At 38.7% G+C, this 17,011-nt stretch overlaps 1 protein-coding gene across 2 annotated transcripts in view; it reads left to right on the top strand.

Moving 5' to 3' along the window:
• banp (BTG3 associated nuclear protein) overlaps positions 1-17,011 on the top strand; it is a 162,430-nt gene that overhangs the window by 55,103 nt on the left and 90,316 nt on the right. For both annotated transcript variants that reach the window (XM_034176811.1, XM_034176810.1), the window contains exons 9-10: positions 8,729-8,850; positions 12,081-12,152. In XM_034176811.1, coding sequence (XP_034032702.1) covers positions 8,729-8,850; positions 12,081-12,152 — 194 coding nt within the window. The remainder of the gene's footprint in view (positions 1-8,728; positions 8,851-12,080; positions 12,153-17,011) is intronic.

Below are 17,011 nucleotides of genomic sequence, written 5' to 3'. Positions count from 1 at the left end.
CATCAGTACACCATTACCCAAGTTTGTCTGTCTGTCTATCTAAACTTTTAAGCTGGTCTTTTTCATTGAAGTGTAATAAGAGAAGTACAAGTCTCTGGCATTCTGTTTGATACTCTTGTTGTCAATCTATAATCTCTACATTGTTCACCTCACAGCCAGCAGTTTGAAAATTTGTTTTCTCTGCGCACACATTGGTGAGCAGGGGGATAAAATGATAGCATCTCTTCACACATAGTATAAATGTGGCTGAATTGCGCATAAAGCAGGAATCGTATGCAATATGTGTAAAATTGGAGCTGCCTCCGATGCCTCGTACACCTGTTGCTACAACAATTTGTGCACACCAGTGGTTGAAAGACAGAGTGTGCCCTGTGAGAGCCCCTTCGATCCCTCTCGCGGCGTGTCCGCCGACAGCTGCAGCTGTTGAGATCTCTGGTTCTGGATGTCCCAGCTGGGGAACACGTGCCGTGTTTTGACGGACCTAACCTAGCAACTGTCCACTGTGACGCGTGTGTGTCTGCTTGCTGTCCTCACGTGGACATACATAAAAACATATATCGCTGTTGTTATGAGCTGCAGCGAACACACAGCGCGCACATTGACATGCTGCCCCAGGTGAAACGGACCGTCAGATCATAACATGCAGTGGGCAATCTGAATGTCACGTCACCCACGTGAGCTTTGTTCCACATGACGCAGTGTCAGTCCTGCGGCACACCATCCACAGGACATGTGTGTCAGGCAGAACACATTCCGAGCCGGCTGGACACACTGACGCAGCAGGTATGGACATAAGAGCGCACTTATTCATTCATGTCATTTCACGACTATACGTCTGTGACCATGGGTCATCTACAGAGGAACAGACGGTTCATACTTGTTTTGTCCGCTCGATAGAGGGATTCAATAAAATGCAGTGTTTTGTATGGTGCATGGTTTTATTTTTTACGTTTATATCCTTGTTGATTTTGGACATTTTACACACCTTTTATAGGACAACGATGGTAGTGCAGTGGGTGGTAAAGTTTCTGCCTGGCAATCAGAGCTTTTGTAAATTGCAAGTTCGAGTCCCGTGGATGGAATGTATTTTTTTTTTTTTCCAAAGCAGCTGCGACATGACCTAACAATGGTTTCGTGCACGCGTGTGTACGAAACCGTTGCAGTGGGATCATTCACACCTGCCCTTTGGCTCTATGTTTTTGTGCGGGCTGTTTTGCTGTGATCCTGATTTGTACGTATTTGTACTATGTGTGAAGGGGCCCTAAATAATGTACATTTTCTATCTGCATACTCAAAAGTAGTGCTGACCTGTCAAATATCATTTAACAAGACAAACAAAAAAAATGTAAATTCTGTAATTGAAAAAATTAACCCAAAGGAACTTTGGCAAAGCCACACTGTTCAGTTCATGTACTTCAATTCAGTAGTTGGTAGACAGGAGGAAGAAGTCAGATTAAACAATGAGAAAATACATTTGTGTGAAGCCAAGTTATCCTGACAGAGAAAAGTAGAGGTTCACAGTGCATGAGCCTCATTGCTACACCTGACTAAATTTGAACTTGATATACAACCCCTGGCAAAAATTATGGAATCACCGGCCTCGGAGGATGTTCATTCAGTTGTTTAATTTTGTAGAAAAAAACCAGATCACAGACATGGCACAAAACTAAAGTCATTTCAAATGGCAACTTTCTGGCTTTAAGAAACACTATAAGAAATCAAGAAAAAATATTATGGCAGTCAGTAACGGTTACTTTTTTAGACCAAGCAGAGGAAAAAAATATGGAATCACTCAATTCTGAGCAAAAAATTATGGAATCACCCTGTAAATTTTCATCCTCAAAACTAACACCTGCATCAAATCAGATCTGCTCGTTGACATTGACCCTGTGCCATGACATTGACCCTACGTGTCTTTTTGCAAGGAATGTTTTCACAGTTTTTGCTCTATGGCAAGATGCATTATCATCTTGAAAAATGATTTCATCATCCCCAAACATCCTTTCAATTGTCCAAAATATCAACTTAAACTTGTGCATTTATTGATGATGTAATGAAAGTCATCTCCCCAGTGCCTTTACCTGACATGCAGCCCCATATCATCAATGACGGTGGAAATTTACATGTTCTCTTCAGGCAGTCATCTTTATAAATCTCATTGGAAGGCACCAAACAAAAGTTCCAGCATCATCACCTTGCCCAATGCAGATTTGAGATTCATCACTGAATATGACTTTCATCCAGTCATCCACAGTCGACGATTGCTTTTCCTTAGCCCATTGTAACCTTGTTTTTTTCTGTTTAGGTGTTAATGATGGCTTTCGTTGAGCTTTTCTGTATGTAAATCCCATTTCCATTAGGCGGTTTCTTACAGTTCGGTCACAGACGTTGACTCCAGTTTCCTCCCATTCGTTCCTTATTTGTTTTGTTGTGCATTTTCGATTTTTGAGACATATTGCTTTAAGTTTTCTGTCTTGACGCTTTAATGTCTTCCTTGGTCTACCAGTATGTTTGCCTTTAACAACCTTCTCATGTTGTTTGTATTTGGTCCAGAGTTTAGACACAGCTGACTGTGAATAACCAACATCTTTTGCAACATTGCATGATGATTTACTCTCTTTTAAGAGTTTGATAATCCTCTCCTTTGTTTCAATTGACATATCTCGTGTTGGAGCCATGATTCATGTCAGTCCACTTGGTGCAACAGCTCTCCAAGGTGTGTTCACTCCTTTTTAGATGCAGACTAACGAGCAGATCTGATATGATGCAGGTGTTAGTTTTGGGAATGAAAATTTACAGGGTGATTCCATAATTTATTCCTCAGAATTGAGTGATTCCATATTTTTTTCCTCTGCTTGGTCTAAAAAAGTAACCATTACTGACTGCCACAATCTTTTTTCTTGATTTCTTATAGTGTTTCTTAAAGCCAGAAAGTTGCCATTTGAAATGACTTTAGTTTTGTGTCATGTCTGTGATCTGCTTTTTTTCTACAAAATTAAACAACTGAATGAACATCCTCCGAGGCCGGTGATTCCATCATTTTTGCCAGGGGTTGTACTGCGTTGCTTGCTCAGCATTTTATTTGGAATTTTAACAGAGTCACTGATCACTACTACTTGATCAATTGACAGCATCAATAATGTTCGTAGGCTGCTGACAACTTCGGATGTGATTTGTGAGTCTGGAGAGATTTTCAATGCAGAAACAGATTAGTTCCCCTCAGTATTTCTTTAATATTTTGAAATTTTAAATTAATCATTAAATGCTCTGCTGACACTTAAGCGGGGGTTTCTGCTTTCATAATTTAAGATCTGTAAACGGGACTGGCGTGAACTGTAGGGATGATTTGTGGTCATTTGACTCAGAACCATGTTGTCATGACACCACCCTAATGCCATTAATGCACTGCAAAAGTGTTGCTAGACACCACCACAACCTCATCTAGACCTGACAAAATATTTGCAGTAATCACCACATACCGTCACAATGACATAAAATGTCACAAATATGTTATGATGCTGTACAACATTCCACAAAGTATAGAGATGTTGATTTTTATGTCTTCATGATGCAGCTACACTTTGCCCAATGTGAGTGAAAGCTTGCCAGAATCTCTTTTAAGTACACTGCGCTTTATGTGTTTTCATCATTATTAAATATGAGCAGTGATGATGAATGAGTGATGCTGCTGCTGCAGCTGTAGAGAGAATGGCTTCCGTCACTGGATATTGACTGTGTCTTGGCGGTTTCTGGACAGTATCTGGTGAGCTTTGCGTTACTTTCATGATGGCTTGCTGGTCCAAGGCCACTGGTTTCCCCTCATGTATTGCCGGGATTACCCATAATTTACATAGCAAGATACTGTCACATAATTGCCAAAATGGCCAAATACTTTGTGATGACATGTCAAGAGGCTAACAGTTGTAGAAAATGAAGATAAATATAAAAAAATAGTATGAAGTGGGGTCATATCTCAGAAATGCTTTGATGTATTCAAACAAAACTTGTTCCATGGTCTCAGGCCCCCATAGTGAGAAGAACAAAAATCTTCTATTATTTAACCTCTGGGGAGCAGGGGTGGGGCTTGTTAGTGCACTTGGTTTCAGTGTGGAAGGTTCCTGGTTCAAACCCCACCCCTGCCACCCTTCTCCATGTAATGTCAGGTTGCATCATGAAGGGCATCCGGCATGAAACTTGTGCCAGATCAACATGCAGCTCCACCTCAGATCTGCTTTGGCGACCCCGAGTGTGTTACACTGTATATTAATGTATTTTAGAGATACGAATCAATTCAAACAAGGGAATAGCTGAAGGGAGTTACTATTTAACCTCTAGGGGTAGATGCTTCCAGCAGACATGCTCAGACTGATTGGCTTCAAGGCTTTGTTATGCTCACTGGCATGTACTGCAAACTTCACATTGGTTTACAGTAGTGTTCAGAATAATAGTAGTGCTATGTGACTAAAAAGATTAATCCAGGTTTTGAGTATATTTCTTATTGTTACATGGGAAACAAGGTACCAGTAGTTTCATTAGATTCTCACAAATCCAACAAGACCAAGCGATATGCACACTCTTAAGGCTATGAAATTGGGCTATTAGTAAAAAAAAAAAGTAGAAAAGGGGGTGTTCATAATAATAGTAGCATCTGCTGTTGATGCTACAAACTCAAAACTATTATGTTCAAAATGCTTTTTTAGCAATCCTGTGAATCACTAAACTAGTATTTAATTGTACAAACCCTGGCAAAAATTATGGAATCACCGGCCTCAGAGGATGTTCGTTCAGTTGTTTAATTTTGTAGAAAAAAAGCAGATCACAGACATGACACAAAACTAAAGTCATTTCAAATGGCAACTTTCTGGCTTTAAGAAACACTATAAGAAATCAGGAAAAAAAATTGTGGCAGTCAGTAACGGTTACTTTTTTAGACCAAGCAGAGGGAAAAAAATATGGAATCACTCATTTCTGAGGAAAAAATTATGGAATCATGAAAAACAAAAGAACGCGCCAACACATCACTAGTATTTTGTTGTACCACCTCTGGCTTTTATAACAGCTTGCAGTCTCTGAAGCATGGACTTAATGAGTGACAAACAGTACTCTTCATCAATCTGTCTCCAACTTTCTCTGATTGCTGTTGCCAGATCAGCGTTGCAGGTTGGAGCCTTGTCATGGACCATTTTCTTCAACTTCCACCAAAGATTTCCAATTGGATTAAGATCACAGTTTTTGCTCTACGGCAAGATGCATTATCATCTTGAAAAATGATTTCATTATCCCCAAACATCCTTTCAATTGATGGGATAAGAAAAGTGTCCAAAATATCAACGTAAACTTGTGCATTTATTGATGATGTAATGACAGCCATCTCCCCAGTGCCTTTACCTGACATGCAGCCCCATATCATCAATGACGGTGGAATTTTACATGTTCCCTTCAGGCAGTCATCTTTATAAATCTCATTGGAACGGCACCAAACAAAAGTTCCAGCATCATCACCTTGCCCAATGCAGATTCAAGATTCATCACTGAATATGACTTTCATCCAGTCATCCACAGTCCACGATTGCTTTTCCTTAGCCCATTGTAACCTTGTTTTTTTCTGTTTAGGTGTTAATGATGGCTTTCGTTTAGCTTTTCTGTATGTAAATCCCATTTCCTTTAGGCGGTTTCTTACAGTTCGGTCCCAGACGTTGACTCCAGTTTCCTCCCATTCGTTCCTCATTTGTTTTGTTGTGCATTTTCGATTTTTGAGACATATTGCTTTAAGTTTTCTGTCTTTACGCTTTGATGTCTTCCTTGGTCTACCAGTATGTTTGCCTTTAACAGCCTTCCCATGTTGTTTATATTTAGTCCAGAGTTTAGACACAGCTGACTGTGAACAACCAACATCTTTTGCAACATTGCGTGATGATTTACCCTCTTTTAAGAGTTTGATAATCCTCTCGTTTGTTTCAATTGACATCTCTCGTGTTGGAGCCATGATTCATGTCAGTCCACTTGGTGCAACAGCTCTCCAAGGTGTGATCACTCCTTTTTAGATGCAGACTAACGAGCAGATCTGATTTGATGCAGGTGTTAGTTTTGGGGATGAAAATTTACAGGGTGATTCCATAATTTTTTCCTCAGAATTGAATGATTCCTCTGCTTGGTCTAAAAAGTAACCGTTACTGACTGCCACAATTATTTTTTTCCTGATTTCTTGTAGTGTTTCTTAAGGCCAGAAAGTTGCCATTTGAAATGACTTTAGTTTTGTGTCATGTCTGTGATCTGCTTTTTTTCTACAAAATTAAACAACTGAATGAACATCCTCCGAGGCCGGTGATTCCATAATTTTTGCCAGGGGTTGTATAACCACAGTGTTTCATGATTTTTTTCACATCTGCGAGGCATTAATTTTGTTGGTTTGGAACAAAACTTTTGCTCGTTTACTAGTGTGCTTGGGGTCATTGTCTTGTTGAAACACCCATTTCAAGGGCATGTCCTCTTCAGCATAAGGCAACATGACCTCTTCAAGTATTTTGACATATCCAAACTGATCCATGGTACCTGGTATGCGATATATAGGCCCAACACCATAGTAGGAGAAACATGCCCATATCATGATGCTTGCACCACCATGCTTCACTGTCTTCACTGTGAACTGTGGCTTGAATTCAGAGTTTGGGGGTTGTCTCACAAACTGTCTGCGGCCCTTGAACACAAAAAGAACAATTTTACTCTCATCAGTCCACAAAATATTCCTCCATTTCTCTTTAGGCCAGTTGATGTGTTCTTTGGCAAATTGTAACCTCTTCTGCACGTCTTTTATTTAACAGAGGGACTTTGCGGGGGATTCTTGCAAATAAATTAGCTTCACACAGGTGTCTTGTAACTGTCACAGCACTTACAGGTAACTCCAGACTGTCTTTGATCATCCTGGAGCTGATCAATGGGTGAGCCTTTGCCATTCTGGTTATTCTTCTATCCATTTTGATGGTTGTTTTCCGTTTTCTTCCACGCGTCTCTGGTTTTTTGTCCATTTTAAAGCATTGGAGATCATTGTAGATGGACAGCCTATAATTTTTTGCACCTGCGTATAAGTTTTCCCCTCTCCAATCAACTTTTTAATCAAACTACACTGTTCTTCTGAACACTGTCTTGAACGTCCCATTTTCCTCAGGCTTTCAAAGAGAAAAGCATGTTCAACAGGTGCTGGCTTCATCCTTACATAGGGGACACCTGATTCACACCTGTTTGTTCCACAAAATTGACGAGCTCACTGACTGAATGCCACACTACTATTATTGTGAACACCCCCTTTTCTACTTTTTTTTTTACTAATAGCCCAATTTCATAGCCTTAAGAGTGTGCATATCATGAATGCTTGGTCTTGTTGGATTTGTGAGAATCTACTGAATCTACTGGTACCTTGTTTCCCATGTAACAATAAGAAATATACTCAAAACCTGGATTAATCTTTTAGTCACATAGCACTACTATTATTCTGAACACTACTGTATATTGATTTTCAGGTTCCTTTCCATTGTTTGTATGCTATTTTGGTTGGAGTTTCCCCTGACGTTTATGCAGGAAAATGACTGTGTGGAAACTGTCACACTCAGTGTATTTCGACGGATAATCACTTATTTCATCAGGGGTTTTTTTTTAAAGGCTATTTCAAGACCTGGTCCCAAATGCAGATAGCGTGTTACTGCAGATGGTTGCAATCTCCACACAATGCGTGCTGTCCTTCCCTCCCCATGAGCCATCACCCTTCACCTCTGATCAGGGAAAGTAATACTGCAGAGAAAACCCATATATCCTGTGAGGACACACTAGGTGTGGGTTGTCAGGCCTTGCATTCTCAGGTTGCACACACCACCGATTGTGTAGCACAACTGCAAGATCAAATGGCACATGCACAAACACACATCACAACAGTTATTCCTTCCTTAATCAGATTACACGTTCTTGGAACGGGAAGAGGTAGTTCTTCTGCTTTTATAACCATTACGTATCAGCGAACCAGCAAAGTGAGCTCAGATAAAAGCTGTAGATTCCAAAAGCCATCTGGATTGTTCTTCAGCTGTCAAATGAAAAGTACAGAGGATTAAATACAAAAACAATTTTTTGTTTCAATAATGAGAGATGGGAGAACAGTGAGAGGGGGTTCAAATCCAGTGACTTGTCACTGCCTGTGAAACAGATTTTCATTATGCAGCAAAAACACTGACGTGACCAAACAAAATATTTTCTTAATTCTGGGAAGAAAGAAAGCAAAAAAGAAAAAGAAATGGAGTAATAACTTCAGGAGCATTAAACATAATCTAAAACTCTAAAAAGCAGTAGTGGTATGTGACAGAAGTTTTCTTTCCCCAGTGAAGAAAAGCTCTTTTATACAGTAATTGGCCAGATCAAGAACATCCTACAAGACGTCACCTGTGTATCACAGTGAATTATTTCTGTTCTATCGTCAAATGAGACAAAAGACTGTTTTTGTAACAGAATGATAGTATGAAACAAATGTCTGCATGTTAAGTGTTCATGATCCTACTGTAAGTTTACCACCTCATCTGTGAAGAATGGCAAATTTAGTGTTCTTATGCAACAGGTAGTACGGTACTTGAGGTAATTGAGGAATTATTTCTCTCTAACAACTTATTTTGTTCTATAGTTTTATGGGTTAAATCTGTTCTCCTGTGCACATCAGCACGTGACTGACAGTGTTTGTTTTCTGAACCAGAGGAAGGCATTGAAGGAGAAACAGCCCACATTGAGGCTTCAGCCCAGCAGACCGTGCACTACACCCTGGCCAATCAGCAGGTCCAAATCCATCGTATTGGTGAAGATGGACAAGTACAGGTGGTGAGTAACAAACCTGTAATATTGATGCAATTTCCTCGCTCTCTGAATGTGTGGGGAAAAAAAGGTTTTTATTCATATGCAAAGAAAATCATCTTACTATAAATGAACCACTCTCTCACAATACGTCTCAGACCTGTCTTACAGTTGCCATCTCTTATTACATATCTTTTCTTGGTTTAACCCTTTTTTTTTTTGCTGCTCTCACATTTTGACCTACTGTGGCCTCATTTTTCACTGCACCTCTATTGAAACAGCACAGTCAAACATCTGTGCAGTGCAATACAATTATAATGTCATGAATCATAAAAGAAGTCAAATGTAAGTCCCAGTGTTATGGCTGATTGGTTTTTGTGTGTGTGTGTCTGTATGCTGGAAGAAAATATACAGACACTGTACATACACAATAACTATTTCATTTTGACAATATGGGTTTGGCCTCTCCACCTTCTTTTCTCTGCTTTAACCTGTAGTTCAGTTAAAAATTTGCTGAAGTTTTTTCTTGTGCTACTGGTGGTCTCAGACATGTTCTTCAAGGCTTCAAAGTTGCACTGAACAGTGTAGAATTTTTGTGTTCTAAGACCTGGATCAAGCAAATGATTTATTTTTAGCCAAACTGTAAATGAGACGCATAGAATAATAATTTTGATGAAGTATCACTGTGGTTAGAATTTATTTTTCCTCACAGCATCATTCAGCACAGATTAGTCCAAAGGCCACAGAAAATGTGAGAACCTGATGATAATTGCTGTTTTTACAGTTTCGGGCTATGATAAGTCGAGTAATTTTTATGCTTTGTTTGTTTTCTTTGGAAAGAAAACATGACTTTCAAACCCGCTGGCAAGTTGTGGGGTTTCATAGATTAATGCTGTCATATTTTGCTCCTGCAGTGAATTTTGTAGATAAGGGAATCAAACACAGAACCACAGAATACATATGGTAGTCTGCAGAAATGGGATGCAGCAAGTGCTATTGCGGTTGTCGCTCATGTTCTGGGACTGCATCACCTTGTATAGTTGCTCAGGATGAAGGTCATAAGCAGGCCCACAATGGAATTGTAAAAAATAAGAAGTGTCTGGGCCTATCAACATAAGTTATGATTTTGTATTGGTTTTTGTTTTTTTAAGTTAAACAATACACATAAGATATCACATGTGTATCACACAAGGAGTGGGAAATAATAGAGACTACTTTGTAGACATATTCACTAGTCATGTGGAATATGTGTGTGTTCACAGAAGTATATGGATGGCTATGCTTGTATTGTCTGTATAATTAGTTAATTTGCATTTTTGTTGCAGTCATATACATATATGTGATGTGGTGTTTGTATTAACACTGAGGAATAGGTGTTGATTTTGATATTCTGGTCACTTTAGGTGGAATGTCTAAAATAAATTATTTATTCATTCAGAAGTCACTAGGGTTCAGCTGCCTGAACAATGATACAAAGCAGAAAGCATATTGAATGTTTACTATAATTTCAACCAGTCACATTACTTGTCTAATAGCTTTTTGGACAGTAGATCATGACACAAATATTTCACCAAATGAAGAGATGCAGAGATGCTTTTTGATTAAATAAAGTTGTCACCTGGATTGACACGAATGTGCACCAGAAGAATTCCAACACTTCAAAAGCTAAAGTTTGACCGTTCCTTTTATACTTGTTTATGTTGAATTCAAAATGTCAGTTACCTTTTTCATTAATTGCACTGGTTATGCCCCCATGCAAAGAAAAATGCGGGATGCATATAGGAATCACACTGTCTGTTCCTCCGTCTGTGAGGCTTGTCAGCACAACTCTTCCTAAACCCATTTATGGATTTCAGTAAAATGTTACACAGAGGTGGCAGTGGCAGATCATTTAAAGATGAGCACGTAGGAAACAATTGTAGTCTGATTTCTTCAAGGGCACATGATGTGTGTATATGTGTAACTATGGCAGAGTGGTATCAGTTGGTGATCCTGCTAAATGATTTATAAGTGAATAGTTTAATTTACTTTTAATTCAGAACACAGTGATTTAAAACCTTCATGTGTTAGTGACTATTATATGGGCAACAATAAACAATAATAGTTAAATATATTGATATAAATGCATGACTTCAAATACTGTTTGTTTTGTACATTTGGCTGTATCCCATGAAATTGTATTTAAACATAAATTTCACCAGTCAATCTGACACTTTTTTTAATAGAAAAGGTTTAAAAGAGGTCACAACACTTAACAATTGACTTAGCAGAATATCAGTATATACTATACCTGACTTGATGAAATATGTGTAGTGCCAGGACTTTAATCCACTTCACATTTCTGTAGGACTGTTGCACATGTCCTTGAAGTTTGCTTATCTGAAGTAAGGAGTGTAATTTTGTTCACAGTGTAAATCTCTCTCTTTTTCTGAATCAGTAAAATGAAATCAAATTGATGTTTTTACATTCTAGTCAGATAGTGCTCCTGTGATCTTGCAGGGATGAAATACTAACTCCAGTGGCCTTAATACTGATTTATTTGGCAAATCAATATTCAAAATAAAGTATATCTGTGCAGTCTCAGTTCAACGTTTCCTGCAGAGCTCACAGTTGTTAATCCACTGAAGTGAGCTTGGCCACACAGACCAGTAGTTTACTTTTACACTCATCCACCCAAGGAGAGATGCATGTTTGAATATTGTGATTGTGCTGTGGTGGCTTTTCTGATCGATGCACTGGCTGCAAGGAATGATGATATACAACTACCACATGATTTACATTCATGTTAATGTAACGGTCGCTACGATTCAAGTACTTCATTGCTGATGTGTCAGAGAAAGGAAGGATCACATGTAAAAGCTGGAAGGCATTAAGACATGATGGAGAACATCGAAGACAGAATTTTTCAGAGCTCAGTGCGCAGTTATTACCATGCTGATACTCCAGTAACTAATTTCTGAATTTTATCAATGCTGATTGCACAGCATAGGGGTTTGGGTATACTTGCTGGTAGTGGCTGTGGTTTGCAGCTGTTGTCCCATAGTAACTAAATAACCTGCATGCTGTTATGATCAAAATGGTTATTACCATTGTTACCATCTATGGTTTATTTAGTAATCCACAATTAATGACCTGTATAATAACTATATGTGATTTTACTTTGATGTTGGAATATATTATGAAATTTCAGTTGTTGATCATATTTGTTTCTGCTTTAGCTATCACTGATTTTGTCTGCCTGTCTGTCTGTCTGCTAGATTCCACAGGGTCAGTTGCACATTGCCCAGGTGCCACAACGAGAAGAGATGCAGATAACGCAGGACAGTGAGGCAAGTGTATGTGTATTTTGTGTAAAACTGAGAAAAGATTATTATTAGTATTTTTTTTAAAGACATTTCTGGAAGTGAACAAATTTATGACTGTAGAAAGTGGGTGCCAGTAGATGGCAGTGTTCTATGCATTTTGACCCTGGTTATATCACACGGTTGTCGACCTGAATCACAGCTTAACAGACTTTTCGGTTTTGCAAAAGCCTTTTTTTTTTACAAATGAAAAAATTACATATTGTACAAAAGTACATTTATTTGTAAACACCAACACACACGTTATAGTCACTTGTGTTGGTTTTTACATAGAATGAATTAGTCAACCAAGCAGTATGAGTGGAGGCTCAGTGTACCCATAATCCCTTTGGGCATCTGTGTGTTAATGTTCACATCATCAGAATTAGTGCATTATTTTAAAATTAACAGATATGTGTTGTATTTTCACTTTATACATTTTAAGAGTTGACATTAATGTAGTTATTCTATCTGGGTTCATTTGATTTATAAATAAAAACCATAAGTCAGATCTGCTTTCCTTTTCAAGACGTCTCCCTCATGGCTGAACCGCTGTATGCTGTCAAGGGGTAATGATTTTTTTTTTTTTTTGTAGCAGCTTGGTGGCCAGGCCCCTTCTGCTAAGGTAGAGTTGAGCTCAGCCCCTCTCACTTGCCTCACTGCTGAAAAATATGTAGCAGACAGGAGCCAACAGGGTTTATCAGTGTTTTTCACCATTACTATGTAAAAAATGTTAGCGATCTAAAAGTTGTTGGAACTAAATTTATCAGAAGCTAATTGGTTTGGTGATGGTTTTTGAAGTTAGCTGAAAAGTTAATCTGCTAACAAAAAAGTTAGCTTGTTAATTAGCGGTTAGCGGATTAGCGGAACTGTGCCCCCCACTGATTATGAGCCACGTTGATGTACAGGCTGTGAATCCCACTGAGCGATTCTCATGATTTTGGTTTATACAAAGAAATGTGCTGCATATAACAGTAGCCCTAGTGAACAGGAAATTGATAAGTTGGGCAGTAGAACCAGACAGCTTTTCCTAAAGCACCATTGGAATTTGGGGAATCTGTGCCACACCAAGTCAAATAGCCTGTGTGCAGCAGTGCCAACCCATAATCTCCCTTCAACTGTAGCTACACTGGGATGTTTTCATGTACTTATACAGTAAGAAAAAAATAATTGGCTTTGATGGTAGTGGCAGATTGCCTTGAAGGTAAAACCAATTTTAAAACATTTGAAATTCATTAGACTTTGAAGGTGAGTAAGAAAAAAATTGTGAATTTTGTACATAGTAGATACACAAAAATAGTGTACCTCTATTTGACACTGTTGAGGTCCCTTTTTCTGAATTGAAGAAATATAGATAAGTGGGTGGGTTAGTCCATGCCAGCCAGCTTGTGTAGAAAATAAGTCAGTAACCAGTTAATGGTATTATTTTGTATGTGTCCAACTTAAAAGGGAACACAAGGATGTGTGTGCTACCTGCTGGAGCATTGCTCTATTTTAACCTTGGAGAGAAATATGACACATACATTTTTTTTTTGTTATTTATAAATATATATATATATATATATATATATATATATATATATATATATATATATATATATATACCCCCCCCAAGCGGATTTGGTGGAGATGCACACAGGGATTTGGCACAGGTTAATGTGCTGGATGCCCTTCCTGACACATCCAGTTCTACACAGAGAAACTTCTGCATCTCCTGATGTTCCTAAGTGGTCTCCCAGCCAAGTACTAATTACTAATTAGTCATCAGGGCCTACTGTGCATAGCTTCTGAAATCTGATGGGGTCATGTGTGTACAGAGTTACATGGCTGCGTCTACTACTTTTCCAAATACAGGACAAAGCGGAACCAATGGGGAAAAGTAAAACTAATTAAACAATGGGTAAAACATGTGAATGCATTTCGCACTTTATATCTCCGTTACATACGGTATTTTTATGGTGGCACAATACCATTACATTAGATTAGATTAGATAGAAGCTTATTTAGAACTTTAATAATCCCTTAGAAAGTGTATTATTAATGTTTTTAAACAAAAATACCATCAAAAATTTCAAGAAGCACATAGAACCTTTATTATTAAACATACATAACAGAGTCAGACTATTTCATGACATCTTGCCTTTTATTGTTCCATGCAAAGGTTATGTTAAAGGTTGGCCAGCAGATGTTGCCATACCTAATTGTATCAAAATGGTTCGAAACACTGAACCATTGCTTCGTCTTGATTCAGTGGTTCAAAACACTTCAGTTTCTCCATCACTAATTTCCGTCAATAAAGTACATCAGTGACAAATGTGCCCGGATAGACTTCCAATCATGAATACTTTGATGTTGTGTTGTGAACCGGGACGTTAGTTGAAGTGCAACAACCTTAAACACTTAACTTACTGAAGAACGTAGCAGAGAGTAATTCGCCTGGATCTCACATAACGCCTAATCCGGTACCTGATGCCTGCGATCTGTGAATGTTCCTGGCATCAAAATCACCAGTTTCGTCCGTGTCTATTGTCTTTCCAAAGATTTTGACTCATTTTGTTTGTTTGTTTTTTTTTGGTAGCACTGTGACATCTCATGTGCGCCTTTAAAATAGACTGATTTATAGCACACGCACAACACTTTGGAACAAATTTTTAAAATGCATAAATACGCAAAAATGTGCAAATTAATCATTGTGCAGAACTCCAGTGTCCAGGCCCGCCCACAGCTTCATTCACCTGCAGAGACACTGGACGTACGGGGACGGGACAAAATCATGGCATTTATCCAATGACCGTTGAGTTTCGAGGAAATGAAAAGAACCTTTCCAGGCAGTCCCATTGAAGTGAACGGACACTTGCCTTCTACGGTCAAATTCACTGACCGCAGACTATTTGAGAAAAAGATTTATGAGAAGTTAACAAAATAGAGTCAGTCAATTTGTGATAAGTAGCTGATTCTGAACAAACTCGTCTTCAAAATGAACGTGTTCGAATGCATTTGTAGTCGATGAAACATTAACAGACCGTACATATTTGACCACTTAATTTTTTGACATTTTAGGGGAAGCTGAGCTTCCCTTGCAGTCTTAGAGAAATCACCTCTGGTCTGTATGTAGTGCACTAGCACACGGGCTGCTTGTGAAACCACAACTAACAGGAAATGGAAGTAGAGGGCTGTAGATGACATTCCTCCAGGCCCCGGTAATTACCACACTGACTACACTCCACAACAGTCATGGAGCGCCTGCATGTTTATAGCTGCCTGCTTGTGCATGTGGACTTTTGCTTCCACATATCCAGATGTCTCATGTACCCTTCCAGACATCATTGCATGCACACAGACTGCCACTTGACATGAGAATGTAATTCAAAACCACACCAAGTGATGGAGGAATTTCTGCATCACTTTCAATCTTTATGTTTTTGTATTTTTTTTAAGGATGTGGGTTATCCATTTATCTTAAGGCGCCAGTGGTTGTGCACTTATGCAGATGCGATCATGCACTGTCTATACTTTCCATACATGCATGGGAGTTTTTGCAACAACATTTGACACCTTAGCCAACCGTTTTCCTCATTTCACTTGTGCTAAACAGCACAGACAAATTGCACGATTGAGTGAGAGAGAAGTTGGAGGCAGAAAAGCTCTAAAGCCTTTCCTGCTCTTTGTGGCTGTGCCCAGATTTTTTTTTCTCCTTCCTATTCCATGATATTGTTTGTTTTGTGGAATTCAAAGCTTAGCAACAAAATCCCACTTCACCCAACTGCCATTCGCCGAATATGTTTTCATTAGGAATGGGCCCCTTTCATCAGAGTTATTGGTTTTAGTGTGCCTGAAAAGGAAATGAGCTGTTTGAGAGATTACATTGCTCTCTGTCCATATGTCAGCTCAGTCTGCACTGGACATACATATACATGAAATTCAGTTATCAAGGCAAAGCTGGAGTTTGGCTAAATATAGCCTATATTGTCTTCCCTCATGAGGCCTTGTTCATATCAGTGGTGGAGGGCAGAGTTTAAGAATTTTTCCTGCAGTATGATAGTGATGCAATAACAGTTTGTATTTGTGATTTTATTTATTTTTTATTTTACAAGGATTTAAATGATGGCTTGGCTAAGCCAGACTAATGGTCACCAACTGTTATCACTGGATGGAATAGGCTGGACCTACAACCAATCATGATGTACACTGAGCAACGCACAAAGCTCATTAGTTACCACTGAAGCTATGAATAAGATTAATATTGTGACTTGGTTAAAAAAAAAGTGCGGTGTGAGCAGTCAGCCAAGGCTGTGGGCTAGTAAAATAAAAGCCATGGTCACAAATCGATTGTGAATTTACACTGCTATTTATGGCAGAACATGTGTGTGCCTGCATGATGCATTAAATCACATCTTGCAAAATCTGAAGTCTGTGCTTGAAGACCCACTTAGACTGTTTAAAACTAGGAAAGTTTTTTTTTTTCTTGAATTCCTGGGTTGAAATACAGACTTCTGCCTTTATTTTATTTTAATAAGATTTATAACCCATCCTTTTAAGATATCATAAGACATAGAGTTATAAATAATTCTGTGCATGGTCACTTTAAGTGACAATTGTGTGTGCTGCTGAGCCAAGTTCAAAGCCCACTAGGCTGCTAGTTGTTGTGAACTCGACTGGATTTGTCCATTCCGAGAATTTTATCATAATTTTCTGAGATAATTTGGCTTGCTGTGCGGTTTTGTACTTGTGGAGTGCTGCTGATCTGAGTCCAGAGTTCTTGTCGCTGCTGGCTGTGACTGCTACCTGTTCAAAGGACTGTGTCTTTGTTTTCTAGGCATTTCAATGCAAATATCCTAATAATATTG

This window comes from Thalassophryne amazonica, chromosome 8, assembly GCF_902500255.1.
Source record: "Thalassophryne amazonica chromosome 8, fThaAma1.1, whole genome shotgun sequence".
Lineage (NCBI taxonomy): Eukaryota > Metazoa > Chordata > Actinopteri > Batrachoidiformes > Batrachoididae > Thalassophryne > Thalassophryne amazonica.
The sequence above is the reverse complement of the archived record's forward strand: the minus strand, read 5'-3'. Positions and strand labels throughout refer to the sequence as shown.